The following is an 11,581-nucleotide window of genomic DNA, read 5'->3' on the forward strand; positions in this document are numbered from 1 at the left end:
GGTTGTGGCTGTGGTTGTAGAAATAATAATGGTGGTGGTGGTGCGGTTGCTGCTGCTGCTGGGGGTGTTGATGCGGGTGTTGGTGGTGGCTGCGATGGTGTTGAGGCTGTGGCTGGCTGGGCTTCTCCTCCATTGAAAGCGGCTGGGACTCCCTGGCTGAGGCTGCGGGCGCTGCACCGTCAGGATCTCGAGATTTGTTTTCTATCTCAGATATTCTTGCTTCTGCATCACCGAGTCTGTTCTTAAAGCTGTCCATTGCATTTTTAAACTTTTATTTAATAAATATAAATTTCCAGAGTACAGCTGATAGATTACAATGGCTTCCCCCTCCCATAACTTCCCTCCCACCCGCAACCCTCCCATCTCCCGCTCCCTCTCCCCTTCCATTCACATCAAGATTCATTTTCAATTATCTTTATATACAGAAGATCAATTTAGTATATATTAAGTAAAGATTTCAACAGTTTGTACCCACATAGAACATAAAGTATAAAATACTGTTTCAGTACTAGTTATAGCATTAATTCACATTGAACAACATATTAAGGACAGAGATCCTACATGAGGAGTAAGTGCACAGTGACTCCTGTTGTTGACTTAACAAATGGACACTCTTGTTTATGGCATCAGTAATATCCCTAGGTTCTTGTCATGAGTTGCCAAGGCTATGGAAGCCTTTTGAATTCACAGACTCTGATCTTATTTAGACAAGGTCATAGACAAAGTGGAAGTTCTCTCCTCCATTCAGAGAAAGGTACCTCCTCCTTTGATGGCCCATTCTTTCCACTGGGATCTCACTTGCAGAGATCTTTCATTTAGTTTTTTTTTTTTTTTTAATGGGCTCTTCAGCCAGATCTGAATGCCTTAAGGGCTGATTCTGAGGCCAGATCCACTGCATTTTTGTTCTTTTGAATTCTTCATTTCCAATATTTCCTTTTGATTTCTCTTTAAAATCTCAATTTCATGGGAAAAATGTTTGTTCATGTCATGTGTGAATTTCTTTAATTCATGGATTTGCTTCTGATTACTTCTAAGTAATCCTGTGATCAATTTTTTAAATTCCATTTCTGGCAATTCTTCGATCTCTTAAGTTTCACATTTTAAAACTGAAGTGTTGTATCCCTTTGGAGGTGTCATGTTGTCTTACTTATTCTTGTTTCTTGAGCTGTTACATTTATTTTTGGGCATTTGTGGAGATACTTGTATTTTTTTCCCTCTGTCCTGTGGTGGCTTTTATCTTTGGACTGTGATTCTATGGCTTAGTGGAGTGTCTGTTGTTTCAGTGAATACCTAAAGGCATGTGGTGGGTGTGGCCAGGGAGCTCTGTTCAGTACTCCAAGGTGAAAGGAGTGTCTGAGGTGACACCCAGATTGGGCATGTTAACTCTCTCTCTCTCTCCTTAATCAGAGGGGAGGATTTTAATCTGCTCCATTGGCATAGTCTCACACTCACCTCCAATCCTCCAAGAAGACCAATGCCTGGGCGCTACCCCAGTGGGTATAATATTCATTTGCATTGCCACAAGAACCACACAAAGGATCCAGGCAGTCCTCAGTGTGAGTACGGATCCTGCAGCAATGGCTCTTACCAGGTTATCAGGGAGCCCTGAGTGTGTGGAGCCACCCTCCGTGACTACCCAAAGACCCAGCCACACCCTGTGCCCTCACATACAGCCGCAGTGTTTTCATAGTCCCAGCACACAAGGCTCCCACAGTCACGAGCACCCAGTCCCCTCTCAGTTCTCCTGGCCAAACACAGGTGTCTCTGCTTGGCTGTTGGGCATGTGGATATGAGCAGGTGCAACTGTTACGTATCCAAAATGGCACCTACCCTTTCTTGGCTAGTTACAAGAAGCTGGCATCAGGTGTTCAGGGAGAGAGCAATGTGTCCCTCCCCTTTTTTCTCCTCTAGGTTGGCCGGTACAGTGTTCCCCCACAGGGCTCTCAGCCATACTCACACCAGGCTCTTCCCGCAGCTTTATCGCCAGTGGCTTGGGCTGTTGCAGTCTGGTCTCACCTCACTTCGAAGCTGGTGCTGAAGCTATCAGTTGCTGAGGTCCTGAGTTGTGTGCATCCATACCATCCACATGGGTCCATAGTTTCCCTCTAATTTGCATGGAGGTTCCTCTGCTATTTTCTCCTTAACTCTTTCCTGATTGGACTCTATTTTTTTTTTTAAACTATCTTCCCCTAGATTAGAGTAGCAAGTTCCCTCCCTATTCTGCCATCTTTTTGTCCCATTAGGGCCTCTCACCTCTCCCCAGGATTATATGTTAAGCTCCTAGCTCCCCTCTGCCTTACTCTCTTAGGGTCCTTCATCAGTCTGCTCTCATCTACTGCTGGATTTTTTTTTCCCTCTAGTGCCCATTCAGTCATGCTATTCGTCCATGGCTTTTAAGATAAAGTTCAAAACTCAAATAATAGAAATCAAAAGTCTGAAAGTGAACTGCTAGGCCAAACACCTGCCCTAAATGTAGCTTTTCATTGTATTTCCCATAAACTTTTTGGAGTACTCTTGTGTAACGAACTAGAAGAGAGTTCTAAGAAAGTGCACAGAATGCAACAGACAGGTAGAAAATATTAATGAGGATTTAAGATACTTGGATTTAATATGCCACTAACTGGAATGTTTGGAGACAGCAGAGGTAGTGGAGTAGTTGGAATATTGGAGAACATAATGGCCGAACAAGTTTCCTGAACTAATGCAAAATATCAGCCTCCAGAGTCAGGATGTCATCTAAGTCCCAAACAAGAAAAGCAAAGTTAAATTCCTACCTAGACACAACGTAGCAAACTCCAGAGTACATACACTCGAAGCAGCCATAGAGGAAAACATCAACTAGCTATGTAGTAACAGTGGTTAGACTGACAGTTGGTTGGCCAACAGCAATACTGAAAGTCAGATGAGTCTAAATGTAAAACTAGAATTTGTTTGTGACAAATACCTGTCAACAGGTGATGTTTTGAGAACAGGGACAAAGTAAAGATTTCTTTTTCAAATCAAAGGCAGTTATATTAAATGCTAAAAGACAAAGTAAATTCAACATCTACTCCTTACTTGAGAAAGACAGAATACAACAAATGCTGGTGAGGATGTAGGGGCAAAGGTGCCCTAATCCATTGTTGGTGGGAATGTAAACTGGTAAAGCCACTATGGAAGACAGTATAGAGATACCTCAGAAATCTGAATATAGACTTACCATATGACCCAGCCTTCCCACTCCTAGGAATCTACCTAAGGGAAATGAAATAAACATATAAAAGAGCTATCTGCACCCCCATGTTTATTGCAGCTCAATTCACAATAGCTAAGACATGGAATCAACACATACCTGTCAACTGAAGACTGGATAAAGAAAATATGGCATATGTACACTATGGAATGCCACACAGCATTAAAAAAAAGAAAATCTGGTCATTTGAATCAAAATGGAGGAATCTGGAAAATATCATACTTAGTGAAATAAGCCAGTCCCAAAAGGACAAATACCATATGTTCTCCCTGACCTGAAATAACTAATAGAGCACCTAAAATAAAATCTGTAGAAGTGAAATTGACACTTTGAGAAGCAGTGACTTGAACAGCCCTTGTCTTGACTATTGAGGAAGTTTTAATACTACTTGTTGAACTCTTTATTTAAAATAGGGTTAAATATATGTGTATGAAGTTGATTGAAAATAGATCTCAATAAAAAATAAGAGTGGGAGTAAGAGTGGGAGGAGGAAAAAGGATTGGGAGTATAGTCAGAGGGTGGACATGGTGGGAAGAATCACCATGTTCCTAAAGCTGTAATTATGAAGTGTGTAAAGTTTGTAACTGTAAAGCTGTATAGTTCTGCATACATTCCTACAGACTTACTTTTAAGGGTACAGTTTAAAAACTTGCCATGGGACCCCAATTCCCCTTAAGCTAGGTGGTAAAAATATCATCTTAAGTGTTAAAGTGATCATATGGATAGGATTAAGGGTCTGGTAATAAATATACATAGAATTAAAAAGGATTGAATGCTCCAACATGAGAAGCAGTTCATACAGCAGACTCATAGAATGACAAATGCTATAAGTAGCACTCTGGTCTCAGAATCAGCCCTTAAGGCATTCTGGTCTGGCTGAAAAGCCCATGAAAGCATTTCAGCCATGGAAAGCCAAGACACTGTGGCAAAAAATGTCCTACATGAAGGAACTTGGTGGGTGAGACCCCAGTGGAAAGAAGTGGTCATCAAAGAAGAAAATACCTTTCTCTAAAGGGAGGAGAGAACTTCCACTTTGCTTATGGCCTTGTCTAAATTCTGAAGGAGTTTGTGGATTCACAAGGCTTCAATAGCCTTGGCAGCTCATGTCAAGAGCCTCAGATGACCACTGATGTCATACATAAGAGTGTTAATTGTTAGTGCACAGTGACTCCTGTTGTTAATTTATCTCCCCATGCAGGTCCTCTGTCCTCAAAGAGTCGTATTATAACTATGTCTAAGTGCTCCCAAAAGATGTATCATTCTTGGGTGCTTTGTTAAAGTTAATTAAGTTTCTAAAAAAAAAAAGTGAAGTTATATTCAAGATGCAATGACTTTGAACAGCCCTTGTCTTGACAGTTGAGGAGCAGGGTTGTTTTTTTTTTTTTCTTTTGTGAAAATTGTTGAACTCTTTACTTAGTATAGAGTTGATCTTCTGTGTACAAAGTTAATTGAAAATGGATCTTGGCCGGCGCCGTGGCTTAACAGGCTAATCCTCCGCCTTGTGGCGCCGGCACACCGGGTTCTAGTCCCGATTGCCCCTCTTCCAGGCCAGCTCTCTGCTATGGCCCGAGAAGGCAGTGGAGGATGGCCCAAGCCCTTGGGCCCTGCACCCGCATGGGAGACCAGGAGAAGCACCTGGCTCCTGGCTTCGGATCAGCGTGATGCGCCAGCCGCAGCGGCCATTGGAGGGTGAACCAACGGCAAAAAGGAAGACCTTTATCTCTGTCTCTCTCTCTCTCACTATCCACTCTGCATGTCAAAAAAAAAAAAAAAATGGATCTTAGTGGAGAATGGGACTGGGAAGGGGCAAGGGAGGAGGAGGAGTGGGAGTGTGGGTGGGAGGGCAGGTATGGTAGGAGGAAGCACTATATTCCTAAAGGGGTATTTATGAAATGCATGAATTTTGTATTCCTTAAATAAAGGTTTATTTGGGGGGGAGAATAACATAGAATAATCTAGAAATAAGAATTATGAACTCTGTGAGTACAGGGAACCTGTTCACCATGTAATCATGTAGACTCCATGAAAGTCAACGTGAATGACCTCCTGGGGTGAGGGGAGCCCTCTGCCGGCAAGTGGCAGGTGCCATGGGTGACAGTCACATAGTCAAGTATGAAGTAAACCACTGATGCCCAGAACTACCCACCATTGTCCAATGCTGCCCTTGAGTGCTACCCAAGGAACAAAAGACGAATACAAGAAGGAAGACATTACCGACTTAAACCAATGGCATCTCATACTTGTGTAACACATTAGCCACCTGGAAAACTATCAGGAGTAATGTACACACAAATGTGACCCAGCAAAAATGTGACATGGCCCCTATCTAGGATGGAAACCACCTTTTCCCAGGTTTCTGTTTAAAAGAGTATAGTCCTATCCTTTGGATACCACATTTTTTTTGGCAACTTGAAGAATCAGCAGGGCTCCTATATTCCAGGGAGCTCTGGCTGAGTGGTGAATATGATGGTGTGCCTGTGACTGTTGGCTCCAACAAGGATGGAAAGTCATCAGTTCTGTTTAAGGGGCAGAACTGAGGGGAAGAGCTGTAAAATTTTCTTGGGGGAGGTGATCCTTAAATTGAGTCCAATTCAGGATGCAAAGGCTAAGATTTACAAGAGAGATCCTCAGCATGGATCATCACTGTCATGTGGGTGATACACATGGCGGTCCTTGATTCTCACGCGGAGAGTGAGAGGTGTGGAAGCAGAAGACCCACCAGCTGACAGGTGGTGGTCTGAGACCAGGAGGCTTGTGTTTTTGGGAGGTGAATCATGCTAGGGCTTACAGAAACCCGTTTTGTAGATGTCTGAAGAAATCTAATCAGTTCTAATCTGATTACCCTAATAGATTTAGTTGGTGCAATAGTTGACCTGCTGTTAATTAACAAATAGTCCTTTTATTTTTAACTTGAACTTAAAGCTTTGGTAAAATATGATTAATGAGAACACTTGAGACTTGGCCTAAAATTGATGACTTAGGAGCTTTAAAGTTTTGCTTTTCATTTTTGTGTTTTTCCTAAGTGAACATTACACTTGGAGACTCATTAACACACTGCCTCTCTCTGTGTGTCTCTGTCTCTGCCTCAGGACCTAAGGAAGCACCATTCTGGGTGGTGGCCAGTGGGCTCCTTCAGACCACATTTCCCTATGGGACTTGTGTTTTTCCTCTTCCCACAAGCATTATCCCTGCCCACGCCCTAGTATTGCTTCAACCATGTCCCCCCCACTTTTTTGTCTTATGGCAAAGACTTATTATTTTTTACTTTAAAACCTTATTTATGTTGTTTATTTTTGAAAGGCAGAGATCACTCATTGCTGTTTCACTACTCAAATGCCTGTAACAGCCAGGGCTGGGCCAGGCCAAAACCAGGAGCCAGGAACTCCATCCAGATTTCCCGCATTGGTGGCCGGCACCCAAGTTCTTGAGCCCCCATCGCTGCCTCTCAGGCTGTGCAGTAGCAGGAAGCTGGAATTGGAAGTGGAGCCAGGACTCCTCCCTAGGTGCTCCCATGTGGAATGTGGGTGTCCCAAGCACTGTTGTAACCACTACGTCAAAATATGCATCTTCCTTCCAATAATTCATGATGAACTAAAACCCCAATTCTTTGTTTTTGCAGGATTGTAGAAATCTACAGTAGAAGACTACAAGGTAAACTTTAAAACTCTATTTACAGAAAATATTTTTCTTATATAAAAATTTTATTGTAAGTGTAATAAAATTAAAGCCTCATAGGAAAATAAGAGCAGGACTGCTGTGCTTCAGGCCTCCAGGAGAAATCTCTTGCCTTTGCACATCCATTCATTTTTTCAGGCCCACACTGTTTTACTGTTAATTTGTTTGTATTTTATTGACTAACAAGATCACATTTCTATAATTGGCTTCCCTTTTTTTTTCTTGTACTTTTTGTCACTTAAAAATCTTAAGCATTTCCCCCATATTCATGTAGGTATTTAGAATTCCAAAGTGTGCTCCATGCCAGCCCCTGCTCCAATAGGCCAGAAGGCACTGGGTGTTTTGTAAGTTCTCAACTGATACAGTGCTGCGCTGAACTCCCTTGTGTGTACAACAGGATGTGTTGTGTTGTTCAGCACAGGGAACTGGTTTTCTGCAGTAATCACACTGTAGCACTTTCATTGGTCCTGTTTCAAGCTTTTTTTTTTTTTTTTTTTTTTTTTTTAATGTTTATTTGAAAGGCAGAGTTACAGACAGGGAGGGAGAGGGAGAGAGAGAGAGAGAGAAAATCTTGAATCTACTGGTTCACTCCCCAAATGACTACGATGGCCAGACTAAAGTCAGAAACCTGGAACTCCATCTGAGTCTCCCACATGGGTGGCAGGGACCCAGCACTTGGGCCATCTTCCGCTGCCTTCCCAGGTCATTCACAGGAAGCTGCATTGGAAGAAGAGCAGCTTGGACTTGAACTGGCACTCGTATGGGATGCCAGCATCACAGGCAGAGACTTAACTTGGTGCACCACATTGCCAGCCCAGGGATACTTGCTCCTCCTGCACATGGGGGAGACAGTTACCACTCGAGTCCCTTTCTCCCAGGGGTGCTGGGGATGGAGGAGGGCTGGCCTCATGGGGAGATCACTTCAGCGTCTGGGCTGCAGGTGAGGGAGTTGAACAGAGGCCTGCTCGTGGCCCAGTCGGCAGCCGTGGGAAAAGGGTGGAAGCTGATGTGTCTTGGCTATTAAATCTCAACAGATCTGCTTTTTAAGACTTGGGGTGTGCTGGGAGGAGAAATGCTCCCGGCGCTGTAGGTCCGACTCTCACACTGAGCTCCTTGTCCCATTCGCAGTTCAAGAGCGCCTTACGAAGCAAATCGCCGTGGCCATCACGGAAGCCTTGCACCCTGCTGGAGTTGGGGTGGTGGTTGAAGCAACGTAAGTCCATACCCGCCATTCACAGTGTCAGAGCGTTGATCTTCATAGCTGGGGCAGCCCGGTTTTCTAGATCCCGGTGGTACTCTCCAGTTGCCATGGTCACCGTAGGTTTCCATCTCTGAGCCTGAACCCCTTCGCCCCTTTGATTTCCTGTGGTGCTGATGTACAAGCCAGGGAATGGGAGAGATTTTGGTGTGTGGGGTGTGGACGTGCAGGGAGAGATAAGCTTTGTTGCAGTTACATAACCAGGAGCGTGCTGTCTTCGCTTGGTGTCTCCTTTACCACTCATGAAAGAGGGGTAGACAGCCTTTGGGTGAGAAGGGATCTTGACCCACTTAGTAACCACAACCTGAGGTTAGCCCTTTGTCAACTTCCTCTTTAGAAGCATCTGAACGACCTTTGCTGTCTCGTTTCGCAGACACATGTGCATGGTAATGCGAGGGGTGCAGAAAATGAACAGCAAGACTGTGACCAGCACCATGCTGGGCGTGTTCCGGGAGGACCCCAAGACCAGGGAAGAGTTCCTGACTCTCATCAGGAGCTGAGCGCCCGCCCGCAAGTGCCGCGTGCTCTGTAGGGCCTGTGGACTTGTCCGTCTGCTCTCCGTTGCGTGTGTGTATTTGCCGTGATGTTTGTTCCTTGTCCATAATTGTATTTAAAGAACTATTTATAGAAAGTCAAATAAAATAATTAATAAAGGGGTGAGTCCTCTACTTTCTTCCTGCCACCTTTTGCCGGCAACACTAGTGAGAACAGTGATGGAAATTACGTGCACAACACCATTGCCACTTGGCTAACTGGAGGCTGCTGGGAAAGAGGAGAATTTGCCTGTTTCCTGAATAGTGTGGCCCCTTGACCCAAGCTCAGGAGGGCTGCAGAGGACAGAACTCTGCCTGTTCTGCTGGTTTTTCCTCTTCTGATAAAACCGGGGTCACAGTAAGCCTGTGTCGTGTGCATCGCTGCTCTGTGAGTTCAGAGTGCAACTGTGATCATGTCTATTGAAACACCAGGGACATTTTCCCTGTGTATATTTTTATTTTTTAGCCCTCCAGGTGTTGTGTTCGTCACCAGGGGAAGGTGGTGGAATATCCATGGTTTTGATTTACTGTGAGTTCAAAAAGGCACATGTCTACCTTCTTTCTTTTTCAATTCAAGCACAGGGTCTTAGTTCCTGGAGTTGTTTATGCGTGGCTTCTCATGTCAACATACAGGGATTTAGACATTGAACTCTCTGTGCCTTGGAGGAGAATATCACACCATGTAAAGTGTGCACGCTTAGGCCTTTTATTTGATAAGGCTAAGTCTTGACCCTGCAAATAACTGGCCTTCACGTTTTCACCTTTAGGGGTTCCTTGCGAGCTTACTTTGTGTGTCCCTCGTAGGTGCCTTAAAACATTTTACTTTTGATCTTATGAAATATTTTCTAAGAACTTCCCAACGCTTGAGGCTGCCGTCAGGGTCCGTGTGCAGAAGCTGACGTGGGCTCCGGGCATCAGGATGTGTGCCCACTGCTCTCGCATTGCACCACTCCCGGAAGCGCCTGGCCTTGAGTTCGCCTGGGGTCCACATGGGTCTTGTCTTGGGTGTAACTCAGGGCGGTGATGTAGGATTGTAGTCCTGTGAGTCATTGTCTTGCTCATAGATTTCCTCTCCTGGGGCAGCATGGGCCAAATGAAACCATAGAACCCCAGCCTCCCCGCAAACACAGGACCTCAAACACACACAGCCCCCCAGGAGATTGATACATGCTCTTCAAATTGATCCCATTTCCTTTAGATGAATTAACTGCCTTGCTGGTTTTCACTTGGTGTCCTGTCTGCCAATGTAATGCTTTTTAGCGCATCATGGGATGAGATAGCAGAGGTTTTATTTTATTTTATTTTATTTTATTTTACATTTTCCCCTACTTCCCGCATTTCCTAGATTTTTCTGTATTTGGAGTTTCTGTGGTACAGTGGTGATTTTTGAATTCCTTTAAATTTCAAAGCTGGTGTAAACATCAGCCCGCTTAATGTTAAGACATTTATAGGGAGAGCTCTAAGCACTCAACTTGTGTTCGGTGTGTTCAAGTCAAAACAAGTGTAACTTGGAGGAACCAAAGACATTGTTAACTATGAATTCGTCTTTCTGAGGCCATGTGTATCCTTTTTCATGACTGTCCTAATGTTCCCTTGTAATGTTCGTATAAAGGTGTGATGTAGCCACAGGCTCTTGTGTTGTTGGTCAGTGTCATGTCTGTTCCACTGTCCTCTGTCCTTCAAAATGACATTTTCATATCCATGACATTGAGTCCATTTGGGGGATTTTTTAAAGAATTTAAATATACTGTTCAATGAAATTGTTAGCATTTCCTGTATGTGTGTGTGTTGGTGTGTGTATGTTCCTGAAGTGGCTCTGTTTAAATTATTAAATTGTTATAACTTTGTTCTTGTGGAGTAATTTCTTTTTCAACTGCCAGGATAAACATCATATTAGATTATTTTGATTATATTCTGCTTTAGCAATAATACCCATTACAAGGGTTTTCCTAGCCATGAAGCTCTCAGAATGTAAATCTCAATGGTAGCACAAAGTAACCCCAGGCTCTGGCTGTTTCTCTTTGCTGTGGGTTGGGGGTCTTACTGCTTTCACCCTCTTGCTGGTTATGGGGAGGGAGACCTGGGTGAGGGTCGGACCTCAGAGGCCCTCACATCCCTGTTGTCCATCCCTACATTGAGGTAACCACAGCCTTCTGAGAGTGGCCCCGCCTCTTTTGTGGGAGCTGTAGGGATGGCAGAGCCTGGTGGGACAAGGAGAGACCAGGGCTTCCTCCCCTTTCCTAGGAAGATTCCACCCTGGGCAAACTGGAGCAGGTGCAAAGGGTCTTGCTGCCACCTGTCCCATGCCCAGTGACCTCCATTCCCCCTTGTTAGAAGTCTTTTCCTTATTCCCGGCTCCCTCTGGGCAAGGCTCCCACCCTCACTGACGGTCGCCATGTGCAGGTGCTGGGGCCCCAGAGCAGCTGCTGGTGCCGGCAGGATGCTGCACACTGTTGGGTAGCCAATCTTGTCACCCCAGCTAGGATTGCTTGCTGGTAAAGCCACCTCTCTGAGATGCCAGAGCAGTGAGCTGCTCAGCTAAGTCCAAGGCTACTGACCCTGAAAACTGATTGGCTTGTTTCTGAGCTGGTCACTCAGCGGAGGAGGGGTTGCAGATCTCACAGGTCTTAAAGATGCATCTATTTGAAAGGTGGAGGGAGAGAGAGGGAGGGAGGGAGGGAGGGCGGGTGAGCGAGTGCTTTAAATCTGCTGATTTATTCCCCAAGGCCTATGACAGCCAGAACCCAGCCAGGCGGAAGCCAGGAGCCAGGAACTGCATCTGGGTTCCCATGTGAGTGGCAGGAACCCAAGTTCTTGGGCCACCACCTACTGCCTCCCAGGCACATGAGCAGGAAGCTGGATCGGAAGCAGAGGTGGGACTCT

General features: G+C 44.8%; 2 protein-coding genes across 3 annotated transcripts in view; one reads left to right on the forward strand and one right to left on the reverse strand.

Moving 5' to 3' along the window:
* LOC133769383 (FMR1-interacting protein NUFIP2-like) overlaps window positions 1-133 on the reverse strand; it is a 2,067-nt gene extending 1,934 nt beyond the window's left edge. The window contains 1 exon segment of the mRNA XM_062204578.1: window positions 1-133. This exon segment is cut by the window's left edge and continues 1,437 nt beyond it. Coding sequence (XP_062060562.1) covers window positions 1-133 — 133 coding nt within the window.
* The window catches only part of GCH1 (GTP cyclohydrolase 1), a 56,855-nt gene extending 46,310 nt beyond the window's left edge, over window positions 1-10,545 (forward strand). The window contains exons 4-6 of one of the 2 annotated variants that reach the window (XM_062205094.1): window positions 6,852-6,883; window positions 8,036-8,120; window positions 8,794-10,545. In XM_062205094.1, the coding sequence (XP_062061078.1) occupies window positions 6,852-6,883; window positions 8,036-8,120; window positions 8,794-8,917 (241 nt within the window). In that variant the 3' untranslated portion in view covers window positions 8,918-10,545. Of the gene's footprint in view, window positions 1-6,851; window positions 6,884-8,035; window positions 8,121-8,538 lie in introns of both variants that reach the window. The other variant, XM_062205093.1, reaches the window with a different exon arrangement.
* The last annotated feature ends 1,036 nt before the right edge of the window (window positions 10,546-11,581 follow it).

The sequence above is a fragment of the Lepus europaeus genome, chromosome 11 (genome assembly GCF_033115175.1).
Source record: "Lepus europaeus isolate LE1 chromosome 11, mLepTim1.pri, whole genome shotgun sequence".
Taxonomy (NCBI): Eukaryota; Metazoa; Chordata; class Mammalia; order Lagomorpha; family Leporidae; genus Lepus; species Lepus europaeus.